The 22207-nt window shown below is 38.6% G+C and overlaps 1 protein-coding gene across 1 annotated transcript in view; it reads left to right on the forward strand.

The window, feature by feature from the left end:
- The window catches only part of USH2A (usherin), a 399365-nt gene that overhangs the window by 337916 nt on the left and 39242 nt on the right, over positions 1–22207 (forward strand). The window contains exon 60 of the mRNA XM_085300119.1: positions 3366–3720. Coding sequence (XP_085156245.1) covers positions 3366–3720 — 355 coding nt within the window. The remainder of the gene's footprint in view (positions 1–3365; positions 3721–22207) is intronic.

The raw sequence follows: 22207 nt of genomic DNA on the forward strand, positions 1-22207 counted from the left end.
ACAAGTATTAGAGTTGGTTTAATATAAGAACCCTTATGGATATATGAACTTCGAAGGATTTTATTTTTACCTGTAACTGATATAATGCATAATCTAAACTAGCATATTACATGCAGTAAACTCAACCTTGTTTTGTTCCATTTTTGACATCAATGCTTGTAAAAATTATACACCTACASACTACATGAGTATAGATTTGTTGAAATCAAATGGTAAGCAAAGCTACTTTGTTGAATTAGATGTGAAACTGTAAAGGTGGGGCATTGCTAGTGTTGAATTATTCCCCCACAAAATCATCTGAGACTGTTTTGTCCCAGGACTTCTTAGTGTTTCTAGAAATAACTCTGTACCACTCTGGGAAGGGCGATAGCAGGCACTACCAAAACGTGTACTTTTGGTGCATGGTGGAAAGTATATACTTGCGGAGAAGAATTCTGTTTTGATCTGCAAGATCTTGTGGATTCACTGACTCCTCCTCCACATAAGGAAGCTGAGGGGTGAGTGCTGTAGGCAATGTTGCTGCCCTTTGCATAGAGCTTTGCATAGTCATCTGTCYCACAAAAGCTTAAATTCTCCTCTTTATGTCATGTAGCTCAGATTGGCAATGGGATAGGGAGAATTTGCCCTTAAAAAAAGCTGTATCTGATCATCTTTAAAATGAGTGTGCAGCAAATCAGACTATGCAGATTAAGAGACAGCTTCCAGCTCCTGGAAATGTTATTCTCTTATGCAGCTCATTGTACATAAGAAACACTTCCAGTTAAATGAGCAGTTGAATCTTAAATCTTAAGACGATTGAAATGATTACAGACTGTTCAACCACTTCTGTTCAAAGTTTATTCATACATGAAGATATTCTGTTTTTTAGCACCRCAGATGGAACCATTTACCTAACCATAAGTTTCATTCATTAAATATTCAGCAGTAATAAGATCTAAGTACTTAACCAGACTACATTGTACGGCTTTGCTTGTGGATAAGCTTACAGTTGGTGGCATATTTGATCTTCCACTGAGAAAAAGCTGTTTATCACAGAATTTGTAAAATGTTATAAAATATAAATTTGTGTATTCATTTAATTGCCGTAATGCTTAATGAGACAAGACAGATACTAAACGTGACTTTATTGCACTAAAATATCCTTTCTCTTCAATTATCTTCAAACATTTTTAGGCRTATTTTAAGTAAATAGGGATAAGACTATGTATCTGGTGCAGAAGAAAGGTGTAGTAGTCATTCACCTTTTGGAATTCTGTGTCTCACATTAATTAACTCAGTGAACAACACCTAAGGGAGAGTCCYGCGTAAGGCCTATTTTGCCACTACAATTAAGCATGGAAGAGTGTATTAAAAATACTTAATGGAACTGTGGAGTCAATAGCAGATTTTTTTACCTCCACTATTTCCAGACATCTATATTTTGTTTTGTAGCAATTGAGAGAATTGCTAGGGAGTCTTTCCTACCTGTTCTACCTGCTATGCTTCAGCCACTTCTGCCAACCAATTCTCAGTGTCAACACATCCTATAATATGCCTGTTACACTGCACTAGAAACAGTAGACCTCAGCACTCTGYTTTTTAAAAAATTACACTTTAACACTTTAAAATATTCAGTGTCTGTAGAGCTTATTTATGCCAGAGTTCAGCAAAAGATCTTCAGCTTCATATAAGAAAATAATGTGTTTGTGCATGCCTTATATATGTATATGCACAAAGGATGCCTGAACATCTCTGTAAACACATCTATACATTATGTTTTTCATATTTCCATGTAAATACCAGAATATACGCTATTACAAAACTGGTAAGATTATCAGTTTTAAAAAATTGTTGCATTTTATATTTTTAAAGTAGTTGCTGAGGTTGATCTAACAAAGTAAAAACTGACAGAATTCTGTGAAATACWGATTTTTATCTTGCCAAAGAAATGTTCTTCAGCTTCTGTGTGTGTATAGTAATAATGACACCTGGTAGTCAGACAAACCATTTTTCTACTGCAAATTTGCCCTACTTGCAGTAAAAGTGGCAGATAATGTAATTTGTTTTTTGTGGTTGGCATGGAGGGTGAAAGTGCTTTTACTTACTGTGAAGGCCAAGGTTTCTGTAAAACGTAGGAAAAATACTTAAAAATCATGTGCAGTACAGCACAACCATCATTGAGATTTATCACAGCATTTAAATGTAACTAACTTAATTTCACACAAACATTTTTATGCCAAGTGAAAGAATTGATTTGGTAACTGTTTTGAAGATGAGTGCTTGCTTGCCTTTTTATATCTGTTGTAAATTATGCATTAGAAGGGGCCACATGAGAAAGGGGTTGAAGATCTCTGTCGTGTCTGATATGCAGAATATCRCCAGGGCCAACAATAAAAAAACCTATCATCTGTAGTAAGAATGGATGCTATGCATTTTTTTATATGTATGCATTTTATATGTTTGTATATATATGCACACACACACACAAGGTTGTATGTATATGAATGTTTTTGTATGTATATGTAATGTTTATATTTGTGTGTGTGTGTGTGTGTATAACCCTGTGTGTGCCAAAAGTCAATACAGTAAATTGTCTTCGTATATTTGTAGTTTACATTTTTGAAACAGAAACAGCCTTTTAAAAAAAAGTAGTTTATTATAGAAGACACTCCTTGTGATATGTTTAATGAGCTTTTGTGGTAGAGCTGCAAATTCTGCTAAGTTTATGCACATGGGATTACTTATTCCATTTGCAAGAACAAATGGGGTATTTATTGTGAGCAAAACAGAATAAAAAGAAAGTGTGTGGCTTTGGTTTTGAGGGCATGTTTGAATATTTATCCCTTGTGCATTAGGCGACATTTTTCTCTAAGAAATTGGGCTAAAAGTTTCATAAACGAGGAATGCTGAAGTGAGTATGTACATAAATAGCTTGATAYCTAGAAATATTGAAAATTTGCACCAATATTGCAAATCAGGTAATTATTTTAGCAACTAAATATGGATTTAAGACTTCATGTCTTAAATTTTGAAATGCCTCGTGTGTGGTGTGTTGCATCCTAAAAGGACAATATGCCRTTGCATTGCTAACTCTGATATTACGAACTGTGATTGTGCACTTGCTGGAAGTGTTTCATAATACTCTCCTAGATATAGGAGAACAATAATTAAATACTTGCCTTGAAAAGCTGTTCTTCACTACTCAGTATCTGACATAGGTTCATAGAAATGCTTTTAAGACAAACAGGCAGTTCACTGTGTGTGTGATGTATAGAAATAAGCTCTGTRCTCAGTTACCATCTGAACTTAGGACTTTAAGATCCATTATAGTGGGACTGTTAAAGTAATTTTCAATTTTAAATAAATTGCCTTTGATTTAATTTCAGACGTGCTGTAGGTAGTCAAGAAGAGCTGCTTTTGTTCATCTGGGCTGAAGGAGCTTTGGAATTTATTGATGCATCTGAAGTGCTAAAGCCTTTTACTCTCTATGAGTATCGTGTCAGAGCGCAGAACGCCATGGGGTCAGTGGACAGCCTGTGGGCTTCAGCCCAAACTCTGGAAGCATCTCCATGGGATATGGGAGCCCCTTGGGCACAAGCAACAAGTGCGTACTCAGTGTGGTTGAACTGGACTCAGCCTGCATCTCCCAATGGTATTATTTCTCTGTATCGAGTAGTCTATCAAGAAAAACGCAGTGATCCAACATTTAGCATCCCATCTGTGACAGCAATAACTGTGATGGTAAGAACTGGGTAACAAAACCAGCTTTTGATTGTTTTTACTCTGCTTTGACCTCCGTTGGTATTTTAACCAATTATTTAACTAATTATTTCACAGTAACTGGAACAATGATTGGTAAAGTGATGTTTCACAATTGCCTGTAGGATTTTTTGGTTTAAATTTTGGGTTTGGCCAAATGGGGACTGAAATATTTGACATTAATATCTAATCCCTGGTAAATGCAAGGAGATTGCTCAAAAACTCTGGATGGGTCATGTCTGGAAGAAGCAGGTGCATGCACCTAACTTTGTCAGCCTAGCTCTGAAAATACTGTCCTGAGTTTTTTGTCCTATAGTTATTATAGTTTCACAGGATCTGTATGAAGCACAAAATCAGTCCTTGCTGTATGTTATGCTAGTTTTGTAGTTCGGTTGGAATCACAAATTGAATGAATTCATTAGCAATTAAATAGTTCATATATGCAAAGCATTTGCATGTATTCACATTTATAAAAACTCCTCTCATAACTCAACAGTATCAAAAGCAGATCTACTTCCACTTATATTACATTTACTTACATTAGAATGATGCTTTGCCCTCCTAACATGTCTTTCCCTTCAAAGGACTTTCCAAACATAGATGCATACGATCCTGTGATATCTGTAAATATTACTTTTCTATCCAGTATGTGGATGGATAGACTCAGGAAAGGGCAGGTTGTTTTGTGAACTGTCCAACAATGTTGTGTAAATCAGTGACAGAAGTGGTTATGGTGTGTGCAGTTACTGCTACTCGTCCTGCCTATAAATTACATCCTAGCTTTTCTATAGAAAGACAGCATATAGACAGTTGAACTGGACTGTTAGGATAGCTGATGTACATGGTCATCTCTCGAAAATACATTTTTAGAAAATGTTTAGGCCAGTTGTAGTAAGCTTGGGTTTCCTTAGCAATGCCAGCTCAACTTCATGAATCTAGAATTTTGCCTAAATGATATTCATAGGGTATATTTGTATTGGATAACACTGAAAATCCCCCAAATTTTTATTCATTTCAATTATTTAGTATCTGTTTGACATTCAAATAATTAAAATTATGGTGTGGTTGGATTTAGGATTCTAAAGACCACACTCTAGAATATTCAATAGTAACCTTTAAGTAACTTTCTGAGGTAACTTTTGATATGAAAAGGTGGGAAAAAATCTCCAGCTCAGCCAGTGCATTCTTGTGATCATGTGGTTCAAAAGCAGTTTTGTGTCTAGTTTCCTGGAAGCCTACACAGATAAAGCTTGTAATACATCTTTCTCTGAAAAAGAAAATATTGGCTTCTGAAATAGGTCTGCATTAAGCACTATGCTGGGTTTTAAAAGGTAGATTGGGATTTTCAAAGTCAATGAACTTCAGTAGGATTTTGGTACTTAACTCACATAGCTTCCTTTAAACAAGAAAAAAATCACAGCTGTAATCATGATGGAATACTTAAAATTTCAAAACCAGAGAAATGACTGAGCATCTCTTAATATTCTGCTTAAGCAGAATCCAATGTATTGCTGAGCATCAGAGCTGACTTGGCCAGTCATGCATTGCAATGTCTTCTAAGCATGCCAACAACAACAGAAAATATCCAAGATGATTGTACTGTGGGCARTAAAACCTACCAAAATGGCCTTTTAAATAATGTTGCCACAGTGTGTTTCTTTAACAGCATCAGTTAAAAGCCTTTTAAATTAACAAGCTATTATTTACTGAATTAGTATTTTCCTGGCTTCAAAATGCTTTATTTCCCCCAAACACTACCCTGAATCAAAATGACATTCTGGCAGCATATGTATAGTTGTTCTACTAATGTCGCAAAGAAAACCTGACTTGCATGTTTTTTTTTCTGATGTCCTTTGTCTCGAACATTTATCAATTATTATTTTTTGCTATCCTTTTTTATTTTTAAATACTATACTACCCTTTAGGGAAAATCCATCTTGGCAGCTCTTTCACCAGCTGCACTCATTTTAAGCCTTTGCAGCTGTGTTAACTCAATAGGGTTGTTGCTGATTCATACTGGGAGTTGAGATCAGAATCATACCCGTTCTGTTCCGAATATAGTGAAATAGCTAAAGCTTTGAATCAAGGATATTGACATGAAGTGCACAGAGTCTTGTTATCAAAGATATCTTTAGGAGGTCAGGTCAATTATCCCAACAGGCAAAAACCTGGACACCAACTTTCAAAGTTATAGCTCCTTTGAAATAGAATTTTATCATGAAATTGCTGATATACCCTTAACTGTAGCTTTGTGAATGAGACACTTTAATTAAAATGTAATTTTACTGAAAGAACTAGCATTCCAATGATTAAACTTCTGCCCCTTTAAAATATAGCTTTCAGGAGTACTAGGCTAAATCATTTAATCTCCTAAAGCATCTCTATTGGAGCTCCCTCGTGGGATATGCCATTAGTCATTCTCTCATACAAGCTTCCATGTTACAAGCAAGACTTAAAGTATTAAGCAAGCAATGAGTTTGGTCCTTTATTTAATCTGTGAGACTCCATTCTTATCCCATAAGAATATTCCTGCAAAAAAAAAAAGAAGCAGTGCTAAAATCACAATAGTCGATCCCACCCTTGTTCTTGTTATTCATATCCTGCTTACCTGCCATAAGACTTAAAGCTTGATCAAAATCTAAAGTTGAAATACAATCCTTATGGCACTGCAGGATACAACTTAAGGTCTTGCTAATGTCACTGCAGACTGTTCTCATTTGCTAATTTCTTTTCTATCCATTTACAAAGCTGAGAAGCATCTTCTGTGCTTTCAAACCTTTTGACAGACTTATCCACTCTGCCTTCCCAATAGGAAGCTATTTACTCTCCAGTTACAGTGTATTAATCTCTATTTGAATTAATGGATCAAAGTTATGGCCGTCCATGACCTTAAGGTTATCAGTGATCCCTTGAAATTTGTGATGCTTGTGGAGATAAAAATCAGAACTGCATTCTGAAAGGAAAATCTCCTGCACTCGAGCAAAAGGRGACTCTGCGCTGTTAGCAGCAGGTGACGTACACACATGCTCTTCTGGTGCTCTGCAGTTAAAGAGCAGTGTCACCCATCTCTCTAGCTTGTTTGGCCAGGAGTATAGTGACAGGTGTTAGGTGACAGCAAGTTAAACTGACATTCTGGTTTATCTGCAGATTAAAGTCAAGTCAAGACTGGTTACAGCAGTACAAGCTTCTCTCACAATGTATTGCCAGTTCATTTTGACCCTCTAAGGAAGGAATAGTATTTAGTGTCCTGTTGACAGCACTAGTATGAAAGATGTGATTCTGTGGGAATGGGTTGACAGTAACATCTCATTTACACAAATCTGCAAAAAGTGACTGAATCGTCAAAGTAAACTTTTCACGCTTGTGAACAAAGGACCTCAAGCTGATATCATTATAAAGTCAGTATCTCTCAAGGGCATCAAAGTATCAGAGCTGTTTAACTGTTGTATGCCAAATGTTGCTGTGTGGTGAAGTATAGGTAAAGTTTTACTTTTTGGTGGTACACATTCTGTGGATGTGTTCTGCTGTTTCTCCCATGCCAATGGTATCAAGTATTTGGTTGTTTATCGTAAGAAGAAGGCAAGCAAGCCAAGAAGATAAGTAATAAATCTAAGAGTATGTGGCTGTTAGAAAGTGCATGTAGAAGGACAAGAGGAGGGGAGTAGAAAAGCATCCAGAAGTGAGARTTATAAAGGAAAGCTCTTCCCGTATTCAGCACTGCCTCTCATTAGTATTATGTGCCAAAGCCAGTGCTACTAGAAGTACAATATACTTGTAAAAGGATGTAAGAAGAGGTAGATTTAAGTATTATGGACCTTATTCATGGGCATTTTACACCTGTGCTTACCTAATAGTGTGGGTCTGCTCCCCTTACATTTTGCAGTGTCAGGCCAAACTCATTCTACAAGGCTTGCTTGGCATAGCCATGTCTGCTCAGGTCATAAAACATTAAGACATTGCTTAGCTGGTATCATGGCACCAGCAAAGCTCTTGGTTTAGATGTTGCTATGCTAACAGTTGAGAACATATGTTGCCTTCCCTTACGTTATTTGGGAAGTTGGTATAACTACACTGGCAAAACTCCTCTTGGCAATTGCTGCATCCGTGATGGGGAGCTCTGTAGACGTATTACAGAGTAGCACTAATAATAGAGGCTTTACAAGAAAAAAAAAGCCTTTAGCTTGTGCGATTATGTTTTTATAACCAGACAGTAATTTGTACATTGAAGGAATAACCAAAATAAAAATAATAAATAATGCCAAGTTACTGTAAAGCATCATATAAAATGTATTATACCAGAAATAGTCTCAGCTGGCTAGTACTGCCATACATCAGTCATGCAAGCCTCCTAAGCAGAATTTTACAGATCTCTGGAATCCAATACCCACAGGTAGGTCTTTTCTGTTTATCACCTATCGAAACATTTAATAGATCTTCAYGTGATACTTCAGTTCTGTTTCCTCAGATAGAGCCGTGAACTTTTGTCACCATTAGATATGAAACACCACATAGTTATTAACTTCCAAGCACATAAAATATCTTAGAAATGCAGTACGCAGGACCGTACATGACAATTTTCATATAGGAGAAGGAAAGTACACCATAGGCACGATAGTAGGAAAAATACACCAAAGGGAGGGACAGGCAAAACTTTTTTTATTCATACCAATTTCAGATATTTGGGAAACGGACTGCGCTGTGGGAAAAYGAGAGGAGAGTAAATGGTATAATCCTGGCATGTGCTGTAAATTCAGAAGGTGCTACTTAGCAAGGACTGAAAGCTGGAAACGGCAGTGGAGGGCAGAAGTTAATTGGGTGCTGCTGCGACCAAGCAGCCCCAGTACGAAGCACGACGGCTGCTGCGCACCGTGCCCTGTCGCAGCCCGAGGAGCGTGTCCTTCGCTCCGCAAGCGTGGTGGGGTAGGGGGAAATCGTACGCAGATGAGTAATTTTTTTATGGTTCACGGCCGATCAAAGTGAAATTCAGCAGCTGTTCAGGACAAGTGACCACTCTAACGGCTGTAATATAGCCCGCTAAATAGAGAGGGAATTGCATGAGAGCAAGAGGTTAGCCGTGATTATCGGCAGGTGAGTGCTTTATTGAAGTTGAAAGACCATTAACATTGATGGAGTAATTATTTCAACTTGAAAGTAATTACCTTGATGGGTGATAACTTCTCCAGTGTTCCCAGATTTGATTGGACCAAACAATTGTGAACTCTTGAAGCCTAGAAAAATATTACAACAATATTGCAATGTTTAAATTACTGAAACCACTGTTAGAGTATTTAAATTGTGCCTAACAGTGAAAAGATTTTAACTTACAACAGCCAGTGACCTCTCATGTATAGAGACATTTGCTTTCTAATTCCAAYGAAATGACTCACACCTACCACATGTGTGCTGTGTGATGGCTTTGCAAATGAATCACTTGATTTAAATGCAATTTTTAAGATGCAAAGCCTCGTTAGCGTGGCTTCCAGAAGGGCTTGCACTGGAATTATTTTAAGTGTTTTGTTTGCCCAATAATACAGGACGCTTCCTGTGTTTCAGTCTCCAGACTTGTTAAGCTTACACGGGACGCAGGCAGGACACGTGCCCCTCCGTGTGTAAGGCTGCTAGGAAAYGTGCACCGGGCAATCTGCGTCTCACGGGTTGCGTTGTTTCCACGCTGCCGCTGAATATGCTCTGTTTAAATAGGCGTCGGGACTGGCGCRCCGATGCCCCTCCAGAAACTGATTAAGTGCTCCAGTAAGCCCCACTGGTCAAGGCAGACATTTCCAATGGCCTAATTAGAGGCGAAAGGATGAAATGGGTTGTCGTGCGACTTCGGTGATTTTGAAGCACTGTGGTGACAGAAGTGGATGAGCAGAGAGCTGCCGAGAAGGGTGAGAAAGAGAGAGGCTCCAGCTCCAGCCGCTTCTATTTATACCATCGCTGCTGTAACCAAGGCTACTTCCGTGTCTCCCTGGGTGCCTTTAGGCAGCCGCAGACACATAACTTTAGACACTGCTGGAACTCTGCCAAGAACTAAAAAAAAAATTGTGAATTAGGATGTGGGGTAGCAGGGAAAGTTTTATCTGGATTCTGTGAGGTCTTAATGTGTTGTCCTGTGGCTGGTGATCAGAATTACTGAAGGTTACAGCAAACGAGTCTGTTTCATCATGGTTTTTCTTCAGTATTTTCTCCYTAATTCAGTGTGCGGTAGGGAGTTAAAATAACTTTGTCCTTTGATAAATGTTTGGACCAGAAGTTAAAACACTGATAGACTTGTGTCTGTTCATGCCTGATGACRGAGTCCGTGTGGATTATGGCAGGCAAGTGAAGCAGATTTTTGTGAGTAATCTACAGCTGACAGCTTCCACATCTCATGACARTTTTCCTTGATTTGTCCACTCCTTAGATGTTATCATGTATTTTCATGCTAGTACTTTTTAAACACAATAAAAACCAGTATGCTGTAGTCATTTCACAATCTTTATATTGTTTTTGCTCTTCTCACTGCTTCTTCAAAAATACTCTCAGTTATAATTGAATTTTTCTGTGTTGGTTTGTCCTCTGAAATAATGCTTCTCTTCCAAGAGAAAGAATCAAAGGTTTCATAGGTTTTCCTTGATATAGAGGATAATTCTATTTTTTAATTCAGTTTTAGGCCTGATTCAAGGCTCGTTCCAGTTAGTACGTAGTTTTTCATATTTAACACCAGAACAAAGTCTAACTCCTCTCGCTTCCCAGGACCTATGTGTTTCACAGAGAGGTGCATGATGTGGCTGAGGAGCTGCAGAAGTGACTCTTCAGAACCGTGTGCTGATGGATGTATGTGAGAGCAGTCTTTAGGCTGCTCTAATAACATCAGTTGCTGGTTAAGGTCCTGGAGTCAATTTATGCTGCTGAGGAATTAGGTTGACTAGACCAGAATGCCTGCATCAATACATATTTTTTTTTAATGAAGAAAATACCTCCCCATTTGGAAATACATAGCACATATTTTCCTTGAGTTTTTCATTGTGCAGGATCCAGTTTTCACCCATTCCACAGATCATCTTTGCCATGTRAAACACTTGAAGAATTAGATCTTCTGCAATGTCCAACTTCAGACATCTAACCTAGTTAGGAGCATGTACTTCCTCTGCAGTCAGAGAAGCTCCCAGAACATTTAAGACATGGACATTAATCCTGTTCAGGCTGCAGCCATTCATTAATGCTTATGTCTTGTGTGCTTTTGAGCCACTCCTGGCCTGTGTTGGTCAAAAGAAGTCTTTTGTTTTTAAGCAATTTAATCAACTAGTCTTTCTTAACCCACTCTATTGAGGYTAGTAGGGGTAATGGGATTACGCAGGTTGGCAGATTTAAAAGACTGTAACCTCTGACACGAAGATAGTGGTGGGGACAGTCTGGAAGCGGTAACCTTTTTCAGTCTGGGCAGCTGCAGTCCGAGACAAGTGGTGACAAAGCCTAAGGGTAGATGCCTAAAATGAGATTGTGTCAATGTACCCTGTATTGTTTTTCTGTATGCTTCTGTATATGCTTCTGTTTATGCTTTTCCTTGTGATACTTTTATATAAGTCTTGCATTTGAGCTGTGAGAGTTAGAACAATCTAATCAGGCACTGTAGAAAAGCATTGTGGTCCATGTGCTTTATAATTTGTWAAAACAAACAAAAAACACACAAAATTTTACCTTCTTAAGAATGTTCTCCTAAGGAGATATAAAATGAGGGGCATTCTTCCCTTTGTGCCATGTAGTGCTTGACTGCAGTAAATCTCCTTTAAAAACGAGTTTTTGGTAAGCTGAAGAGGCTTTTTCATATGTAAGTAGCAAACRGAGGAGGAGGAGGAAGAAAAAGTAATTTTATTCAATGTGTGCAGCTGTTTTTCAAGTTAGATATATGTTTAAAATACTTAATTGGATTTGACTAGATTTTAATTCACATTTAGCTGACATTCTTAAGTGGGAATATCAGGCAATTCCAAGACAATTCTCTTTGTTGTTAAAGTCATAGGGCAGCTTACCAAAATCCCGTGGGGCATGTACGACAGCTACAGATATAGGAGTTCTTCAGCAGAAAATTAGAAAGACCACTTCCCTCCCCTCGTCCCAATCACCTGCCTTACTCCCCTCCACAGCTAAGGGACTTGTATTCAAATTGGCTAAGAAGTGTTATGTTGTGCGCTTATATTTCATTTGGAATTTTAATAGGCAATGTGTAATTTAAGAAACGGAGAATCTTACCTCTTTTTAAAATATAGGAGTAAGCCATATGACTGAGGGAATTGGTAGTATAATATAGAGCCTCATACCGCCAGGGACTCCATTTGAATCTAATCCAGGTCCACAGTCACCAAAGTCATTCTCATCAAACAGCCGTTGGGTGTCCTATGCAAGATAAGTTTAGTATTCTCAGCTGACCTCCTGTCCTTTCTCTTTATTGCTCCCTTTTGAATCCATTCCCATCACTCAGCTTCACAGCCTCATTCAAGCTGGTCTCCCCTACGCTCGTAGCAGTCTCCCGTTTCCTGCCTGCCAAGTGACCTCTCTTGCTTGCTCTCTCCTGCTTTCAGACTTTACAAAAAACACTGGAATGCATGTGTAATCTTGCCTCTCTCTCTCTCTCTCTCTCCCCCCCCCTTTTTTTTTTTTTTTTTTTTTTTTAGGGGGCAAGACCCTAATTCCTGTGCAGTGCTAAAACGTGAGTTTATAAACACAAAGCTCTTTGGGGCTGGGAAAGTGTGTCTGCCAGTTAATTTACAGAACTATATAAATATTATTTTTGAGACTATAACAGTAATTATGGTGAATAGAGGCCAGATGGCCTCTGTATCTAAAAAGCAGAATTGCAGTGTATTTTTAATGGACTGAAATGTTACTTTTTGACAGGAAGCAAATATTAAATTCTGTGTTATACTGGCCTGTCAGGTGAATATAGTTCTGAGTTTTGGTTTTTGTTAAAGTAATTACTAATGTCATGGCTGGATACTTTTGCCCACTAAAGCCTTGTTCCATGGTGGTTTTTTTTGTTTTTTTTTTTTTAAGGATGGTTATTGATCTCTTGCTGAGCTGAGATTTCAGTTTTATGCCAGATAGTTTGATTAATGGGTTGGTTTCTGTAAGTAGACTGAATGGGGATAGGAAGCACAAGCCACTCATGCCGCCAACCCTAGCTCCGTCAAGACGCATAGCTCATTATGAAACAGTTATCAAGTATACATGAAAAATTAATTGGGCTCAGTTTGATTCTGAAAAGGATCAGGTTTCTACTTGGCGGTCCCCCCAATCTTTCCAGATGTTGCACGCTAGCCCCTCGAGAAGCAGCGAAGGGAGATGTATTAATACATTGTATTGATTAGATCAAGACCCCTGACAGTTATTTGTAGAGATACCATCTGGCTGCTGTTCGAATTCCTTCACCAAAAACAGGACGTGACATGTTATTAATCTCAACTCTCTAAGTATAGACAGTTGCCTTTTCTGCTAAACCGCATTTTACCATTCCGTAGGAGATGAAGGCAGACCTGAAGGGTGCTGAAATTAAGGTTATTACACAAATTGAGCCATATGGTCCAAATATTTCAGCAAGAAAATTGCCAGGCAATAAAAATTGCTCCTGCCTTCCTAATGGTGTAAATTACAGTTTAACCATGGCTCTAATGATGTCCTTCTGCCGCGCTTAACTACTGTTACATGAAGGACATTGTTTTAAAAATATAAAAAACAAGTAAATGCCAGCAGCGTGTTTTACAATCTGTTAGTGTGTCATTAAGAACACTGTCAGAATTACATAAACATAATGGCAGGCAACCTAGCATACAAAAGAACGAGTATGGAAATAGAAAGTGTCTTGAAAACTCCTTTTGCTCTGTAATGTCAAGAGCCCTTTCCCTTTTGGAACTTTTCCAATGTTAGAAAACGTGGCTGCTTATTTATTCTAGTTCTCTCACAGGCTCTGATGGACATTTGAAAAAAAGGGAAAGGATTTTGAATATTCAGATGGATTTTGTAACAATAGAGGGGTGCAAATTTACCATCGCCTTATACTGTAAGTGTATAGCAAGTTAACGTGATATAAAAAACAAAATCAAAATATGACAATTTTTCAAACTGAACCATTGGTTTTATTGCTTTGGGTCATAATGGGACTGTTTTTGTTATTATTCAGACTATCTGGAGAATTGCAGCATATTTGTGAAAGTGGTTTCAAAGCTCAAAAGCTCCGTAAATTTTGCCAACGGAACAGAGTTAACAGTCCTAAAATTCATTTATTAAAATTAGCTGTAATTTATTATCAGAAACAAAACAAAACTGGTTATTCAGACAACAGATACATTATTGACTGTTTCTGCAATTGGTCATGCATCGTGGAGAGGAAGTAAGTAACTAAAGTGAGTCATTAGCAAGAAAGCTTTCATTTCAAAAGCATTCATCCAAGCATTCAGTTTATATAGAAAAAACTTTGAGATCTCCATGCAAAAAGGAAAAAAAATCATGCAAATTCATAACAAATGCTATTCCACATTTTGAGTTTGACCAGTTCTACTTGAAGCAATGTGTAGACTGTAGTATTTCATGTGTGCCAGACCTTTACATAAAATTAGCTAGCACGGCTGTGTTGCCAGTGTGGGCTCTGACTGATTGGGTACAASTCGGTGGCACAGGGGAGGGGTACTAAGGGTGGTCTGCATCAGTTTGGTAGAACCGCCTGCTAAAAACCAGCACGTTCTGCTCCCCACCTCTGCAGCCCTTTTCCTCGGCCCACTTCGCTCTCTGCTCAGCTGGCTGAGCTGCCTCTTCCCTACCCTGCTCACATTTGAAGGCAGAAACTTCCGTTCATTTGCAAAGGGGCTAGGTCCAGCTGGATCCTCGTTTTGGTTGAAATGTATTTGACCGTGTTGAAAACACAAGTGAGCAGTGTTGAACAGACAAATGGGAAAAGGGAGATCCTGCTTTAGGTAACTGGGTTGGCTGGTTGGTGAATGAGCTGACGGGCAGCTCTTGCATTCATACGGGGTGGTATTTCTGAAGCATCATGTGAAGATCTCGTTTGTGTATGGGAATAGGTAAAAGATAATAGGAGATTTTTGCTTGAAAACTTATACAACAAGTTTAAATTGAGCCAGAACCAGACTGTCAGTCAGATTCAGTWAAGTTCAAATCAGCGTTTACGTCTATCCTTTCAGCTTCTTAGTACTAGCAGGATCATAGACGAAAGCACAAAAACGTGAGTAATCCATGTTTTAGGTGTTTTCCAAAGAAATTAAAGGCAGAAAGTAGTAAACTCTTGTGAGGAAGTGAAAATGTCCCATGTTCAATGCTCAGGGGTACATGCATGAGTCTACATGCATGTAACCTGTATCAGTAAGGAACAAAACCCCAACTTTTGAGTTAATCCCRTCACAGAGTATAACGTTTCCCTCTGCACCTTGATTTGTTTATCTGATAAAAGCTATAAAAATGCATGACAAATGGGGTGTCAAACACCTMTGTGTATTGTTCCTTTCCCTGCTCTCCCCACATGCGCCCACAGAGGGTAGATGTTATTGTTTAACTGTAAACCTGTTTTGTTTATTTTAAATCTTTCTTTATCATTTATCAAATAAAATCTCTATAGTCTGAAGACAGAGAGATGATATCTTAGTACAGAGGCCCCTCCACCAGAATCTCACACCCTAAAGATTACTCATTGTATTTTTTTATGATTGCCAAGAAAAAAGACAAGCAGGGAAAGAAGGTTTCTACCCAGAAGCAAAGGGCTTGGTGAAAGGATCTCTGCCAAAGATGCTACCAGATTCAGAGAATTTTTTCTTAGCATATTAGCAGATGCCGTATTAAAGACTTATAGGGCATCAAAGCCCCTGTGTTATGCCTCTGGCAACTGCAGGCTGCTTACTCCCTCCACCAAAAGGATGGAAACTGAGTTTCCTTCTCCCTTCCTTCCCTTTCACAAGCCTCCCTTTTTAAGAGCACTAGTGGAGACTGTGATCAGTGAGATAAGGAGCAGGAATTAACTCTCCTCCTGAGGGTTAAGTGGAAAAAAATTCTCCCTTTTTCAGCTTTCCATCAGGAAATTGATTGTTTCTACATGCAGCTACTCTGTATCCCTGATCCTGCAGTCCTTATGGCAGGCAGGACTCCAGACAGGTTGTGTGTTTTCAAGGACCCGTATTACRGAGGGCTGTGCAGCTATGCAGGCAAAGCCCTAGGAGACAAGTGCACGCTCACATGCCCACTTGAGTCAAGCTGTGACTGGAGCAAGAGCAGCAGTGGATCAGCAGCACAGTATCCTCCCCTAAGCTCCTTGGCTTTACAGTTTTAGGATGGCCTTCTTTAAATTAATCCATGGCCGCTCCTCCTCCTTTCTTTGTGTGGCGCAAGTAACTTCTAGTAGCTTCTGTGACCACAGAGACCAAATATACAGATGGTACTGCTGGTGGGGTACGGCGCAGCTGGACTAGTCACTGGGAGTGTGTTGCCTGTGTATCAAAAGGACTCCAAGATTWATCTTCACAACAGGAAGATGTGGGGAGATCCCGGTGTCTGATTAACTTACTGAGGTATAGCACGATTCTTTGCTCATTTTACTTCTGAATTTTACTCTGCTCTAAGTATTTTTATATAAAACTCCACTTGCTGTGGGTTTTAACATGCTGATTCTTTCTCCCCATCCAAAGCGAAGAGGTCCTGGCCTGGACCTAATCCTACATACAGTGTGGAAGTCTAATGGCTGTAAACATGCACCAAGTTTATAATTGTCCTGCAGAATCAAAATTGCAAATACAAAGTTCATATAACAAGAACTGAAGGTAGTGGATTCTTTGCCATAATAAATTTTCTATACTTTTGCTATAAAGAAAACTTTACTCTTCATAAACAAAATGAAAGAAATTTTGCAGTGCTCTTATTTTTCAACAGGCTTTAAAGAAGAATTAATGAGAATTGTGGAAGATGTCTTTTCACAGATGAACTGAAGTAGTATTTTTGTCATTATGGCTCCATAAAATTATTTTTTATTGTTTTATCTTCAGGGGTTCGAGTCAGATGATAATTTAGATTGTTTCTAACGTTAGACGATGCTAGAAATTCTAGACTCGTGATGTTAGCTAGATCATGAGATTTATACTGTAGTTGTAGCTTAAGACAATGACATATTTAAGTGCTGTGCTTAATGTTACGAGAAAGTCCTGGCCCAAATAGACTAAATGGAGACCCAGAGAGCAAATGAGAAGAAGGAAAACAGCGTGCCTTCCGCCAGATCACACGACAGTTTGAGCTCTAGTTGTTTTGGTGTCCAAAACAGAGTGCCACCTTTGAGGACAAGTATGGCTGAGAACATGAAAATAGGACATTGCTGAGAGAAGCAGTTCTTCAGCATGCTGCGTTTTCCCTACTTTCTGGCCCCACACAGAAGCATCATGACGCTATCAATTGCTTTAGTAACAAACCTCTCTAATGATAATTGATTTGGGGATATTTGTGGAAATTTTAAATCTCAGACTTGAGTAACATCATTTCAGATTGAAGATCATTGCCAGCATGTTGACCTATGTGTAGAAAGCAGTAGGAAAACAGTGCAGGGATGTTTGCTTCAATATTATGGATTAACTGCACCTAGTCCCTATTAGGATGATTTTATCTGAGTAACATCTACATATACCATTTAGTTTTGTTCTTCTAAACATGAAGATCCTGATTGAGGGGTCTGGAGAAGGCAAAAGGAAACTTTCATTGATTTTGAAGAGCTTTGAAACAGCTGCCACTTAACTTCTCAAACTATCAATAGTTTTTTGATTCACCTTAAGGCAAAATAAAGTTCACCTRTATGGTCTGTCGCTCCGTGTTAATTGAGATTGTTGTCACAGGCTTATTGGCTTTCTGAGTSTTAGGTGAGTTTAAGCAAAAGTCACAGCACTGAATCTAAGCACTTATTTTAGATGCCTAAAGCAGGCCGGTCTGCCTAGTCTCCTGTGCTGAGAGACAATGAGGCTCCTCTGAAGGCTCATAAGCATCAGAATCTTCCTTCGGAGGAACCTCTTTTCCTCTGCATAGGCTGTGGAGAGAGGGGAGACCAGCCATGCATGTTTTGTGTCTAAATATAGGCGCTGAGAATGCCCATAGTGCTGTAGTGCCCATATTCTACTTTAGGCAACTAGATATGTTTAAAAGTCTGGCCTAAAATGATTAAACTATRGTAATTTCTTTTTGAATTGTTCATTTATAACATGCATACATGCAGCTAATCAATAGATGATAATCTGAAACTGATGGATTTACAAGTTAATATGATGGAGTCAATATTGTGCTGAAAAGAACTTCTCAGTCCTGAAACCAGCACAATTTGTTTCATCCTAAGCTTAGCTGCATACCTGTTGACTTATTGATTTATGTTTACTCCCCAAGTAACTTAACTATCCAAAGAAAATACAAAATCAGAAATAAACTTGTTACTTTTTGGTAGTTCTGAAGTAATATTTCAGTATTTGTGTCTTTCTTCTCTTTCCTAACTAGTTGAGTCACAAGTTGCTCAGAGCTTCCTCTCTTTTCTCAGAAGTGTCTTGCATCGAGAAGCCCAAGCTGCAGTAGGAAAGGCTAATGCATGTCTAAATGCATGAAAAGACCTGATTTAATATTGTGTTTTATTTATGTATTAAAGKTTAAAGGTAATGCTAGGTAGCTGCTTTTCCTGTTCGCGCTGTAGTAGATTTGTCTCTGCTTTTCTGTATGTGTATGAATTTAGTGTTGTTCCGGCATCATGAAGAATGGGGATGGGCAGTGTGGAGATACAGTTTCATACACTGTGTCAAAACTAGTTACTTTCCAACTGTGTGCCTTGGGAGGATTAAGCTAAAGGGGACAGTAGCTCTGTGATCGTGGAAGGATCAGTCTGGAAGTTAACCCACCCACTGGGTTCACTTGGTTTCRAGACGTTAAACCTTCAAGCAGCCTCTGTTCCAGTTACTCCACCAAACTCTATTCCAAACTCTGAACCAAGCTGTTCTTTCTTGTTGTTGCCTTCTTTTCAGCAATTTTCTTGTGTTAATTCTAAGCCTTCATATTTCAACACAAAGCTGCCAAGGGACACAATGATAGATAATTTCTTCGGTGTTGAGCCTCATTATTTACACCAAGTCCAGAGTAACTGCAATGRGAGAAAAAGATTTTTATTTCTCTTTCTGCCATGTAATATGGAGGCTTTTTAGGCTACTTGTTGAGGCCCTCCACTACCTTTTGTGACCCTTAGGAGCATACTCCAGAAATGGGGAAACACCCAGCAAGTCCTGGAAGGAAGGTGTCATAGTTCTGCTGAATYTGTTGGTATTTTGATGGGAAACTGCTTTACTGAGGGATGTCTCCCCAAAATGTACATTGAGGTATATCTGTCTAATTGTGTCTTCTGCTAAGATTCAAAAGATAGGCTGGACTTTAATCCAACTACACAGGAGTGAAAGGGCATCCCTAGGTCTGTAAAAGATGTGTTTCTGGCCTTCCACAAAGAGTGATTGCTCTGTACAGAAAGGTGTGGTGGTGCTCTCTCTCTCTCTATTTTTTTTTTTTTTTTGATATGGATTAGCATGATCGGACTAGAACCTCTCTCCCATTACTACCTGTATACACCTTTTGGAAGTCAAAGACTTTCATTTGCTTTCCGCCTGCTTCTAGCTGGACAGGAGACCAGTCCCTGCAGATATTTTCGTGTAGGAAGTATAAATCATTAAGGGAAGGAATGGAACACCTGTACCGCGTGCTGGCTTGAAGGGAAGCCCTTCGAGAGGTAGTGGTTTGTGTACTGCTTTGGCCCATCAGTTTTTAAAATATCCAGTTAATTTTAAAGTTGAAATTTTAAGTTTAGCCACATATTCAAACTAAAGTTTGGTCTTTCATAGTTTAACTGCAAGYAGTTTGTTTATACTTACATTTTAATTTCTCTCAGAAGTAATTGTACACATAGCAGGCAAGGTTTGAATGAAAAGCTAGGACTGTTCAGTATAGGGCAGGGAAAAAAGAACAAAACAGTAGGAAGTAAAAACCTTTTAGTCTCCTTTAAAATGTTGCTTTTATTTTCCATGGTGTTGATGGAAAGCAGGGATTTAAGCTGTGAATTGCCTTGAGGCTGTGTTATCTTCCTGTACTTAGCAACAGTTAGAACTGCTCTTTTTGCATGTGTTGGGTGAAAGAGACAAGGACTCGGAAAGATTGAGAAAAGGGAATAAAATAAACTTGCATTTAATAATAATATGACACATCTATTGTACCGTGTAAAGTGGGATCTAAAACAATAGGGATAGTTTCCTGAAGCTGCAAGCAGGGGGGATATTCTGAGACTTAATTARTTAATGTTTGTAACATGATGTGAGATCCTTGGATGAAAAGTCATATATAACTGCAAAGTCTTAATTTTATGGAGGACRACTGACATTCAGTGGTGTTCTCAAGGAAACTGATGTGGGAGTTCACCTGCAATCTATGTTAAAATTGAGATTGTCCTTGTACAAATCCCCTTAAAGGTTTTGTTCAAACTGTTCTTTTTTTCTCTCTCTCTCTTTTCATTTCTTTCTCCTCATTATGGCTGTTGAGCTGTGCAAAGACAAAAATGAAAATTGTTGTTTTTATAAGGAAAACAGAGGATTTTCTCCTTCTCTGTTTTCTGTACACCAAAAAAACAGCCAAAACACCCTTCTCAAATTTTATAGATATTAGAAATTTTCAGATACTTTGCCCAGGTGGTTTTCAGCTTAAATGGGGAAGTTTTAAAATGTCCTGAGCCAGTTTTCTTCACAATCTCATATATGATGTAATTTGAAAGGAGATGAGGAAGAAGGCTTATGGCAAAGATATATGTAGTTATGAATGTCCTAGAGAGGCCATGTGAATGCTTGAAAAACAAAACTTCAAATGAAACCAAAAGGCAAAACATTTGATAATGACAAGGGCATGTTCTTTCTATAACAAAGTAAAGCTGATTGCCACAAGATACCCTTGAGTTGAAAAGTTCAGGCATAAAAATTATCCATTTTATGGATAACAAAAACACCCACCGTTTCATTATGTTGTCTTAAAATTATAGAAGCCCATCTGCAAAACACTTGCAGTTCTGGACATTGTTTAAAAAAAGAAAGAAAAAAGACACAAAAAAAGGTTTGAGGCTAGAGAGGCAACTACTGCACTGATGTGGCAGGCCAGAGTCTGTTCTGACAAAGGCATCTAACCTCATTCTGGCCATCAGCCAATATATCAAACTGAAAATACAGTTTATGGCATCAGGAAAAATACAACAGTAACCCCCTAGTGCTCCATGTTAAGGGATATACCCAGCTCTACTTGCAGGTTCGAGTCCATGGGCTTTATGCGCTTTGTTACAGTAGCCGTGGTTTTCCCGTCTCTTCCTGCTGCCGTGCCCACAGATGGCAGAGGAGGAGTGAGGGGAAACTCAGGCCCCGCGTGTTAATGAATAGTGAATAGCAAGTTACTGTTCAGGAGGAGCACAGTGTGTGATACTTTTATTAAAGGTATCCATTGCTGGAGTTCAGCTGAGTGAGTATGTTAGTTGTGCCTGCAGAGATATAAACCCAGCCAGAGTCTGYGTGCTTCATTTTTGCTGGTTTTCCAGTTTCCCTGAAAAGCCGTTTCTATCCCTGATTAAAGTGCTGCCCGAAGGATCGTTCTCATGCCCCTTGTGACCGAGGCAAACTTGAYGAAGTGCGTGTTCTGCGGTGCCCTGATGAGTTTACGCAGGTCCCAGGCTGTGTGGTCTGAACATCTGAAACATCATCACTAAAACCTCCTAGCTCAACAGCACAGCGTATGATAGTGCTTTATACTATGCTGGATTTCATACATCCTGCAGTCCTGACTGATGTGTCTGCTCTGGCCTCTCTCACCCCATCAGCTCTACCCAAAGCATGCCCCGCTCAGCTAAAGGCTAGAATTTCAATATATCTGTATTTTACAAAGGGTTACGTGTAGTGCTTTTCGGTGGACTTTAGGTATTCTCTCTCATCCTTCATAGTTTCTCAGATAAATTGTATTAAAATTTTTGCATCAGATTCTGCCTCTCTTATTTTGAAGAGAAACTTATTCTRGCTCTTCATATCAATAGTGATTATCAGACGTGAAAAACATCATTCAGGTTAGGTAAAGATGGCAGATTTGAAATGACAGCATAAAAAAGATTTGAGGAAAAAAGTCCCATCGAGTATCTCATTTATAAAAAGAACTTCTTTCTTTTTTTCTCCATCACTTTCATGTGAATGAGGAATAATAAATACAGTAAGGCATGAAAAACCATGATAACCAAATGAAAGAAGGTGGAAAACTATGGTTATTATCCAGTAGTTCTTGTGAGTGTTGTAAGAGATAAAATATTAATGTAAGGAAAACATGTTGACATCATCCCTGTAGATGGTCTCTATAGTGGAATGTCATGTCATTGATATTTTTCATTTGATTTATTTAGTCAAGCARAAAAAATCTCTTTTTT

This window comes from Rhea americana, unplaced genomic scaffold, assembly GCF_003343005.1.
Source record: "Rhea americana isolate MKP2758 unplaced genomic scaffold, rheAme1 scaffold_160, whole genome shotgun sequence".
NCBI lineage: Eukaryota > Metazoa > Chordata > Aves > Rheiformes > Rheidae > Rhea > Rhea americana.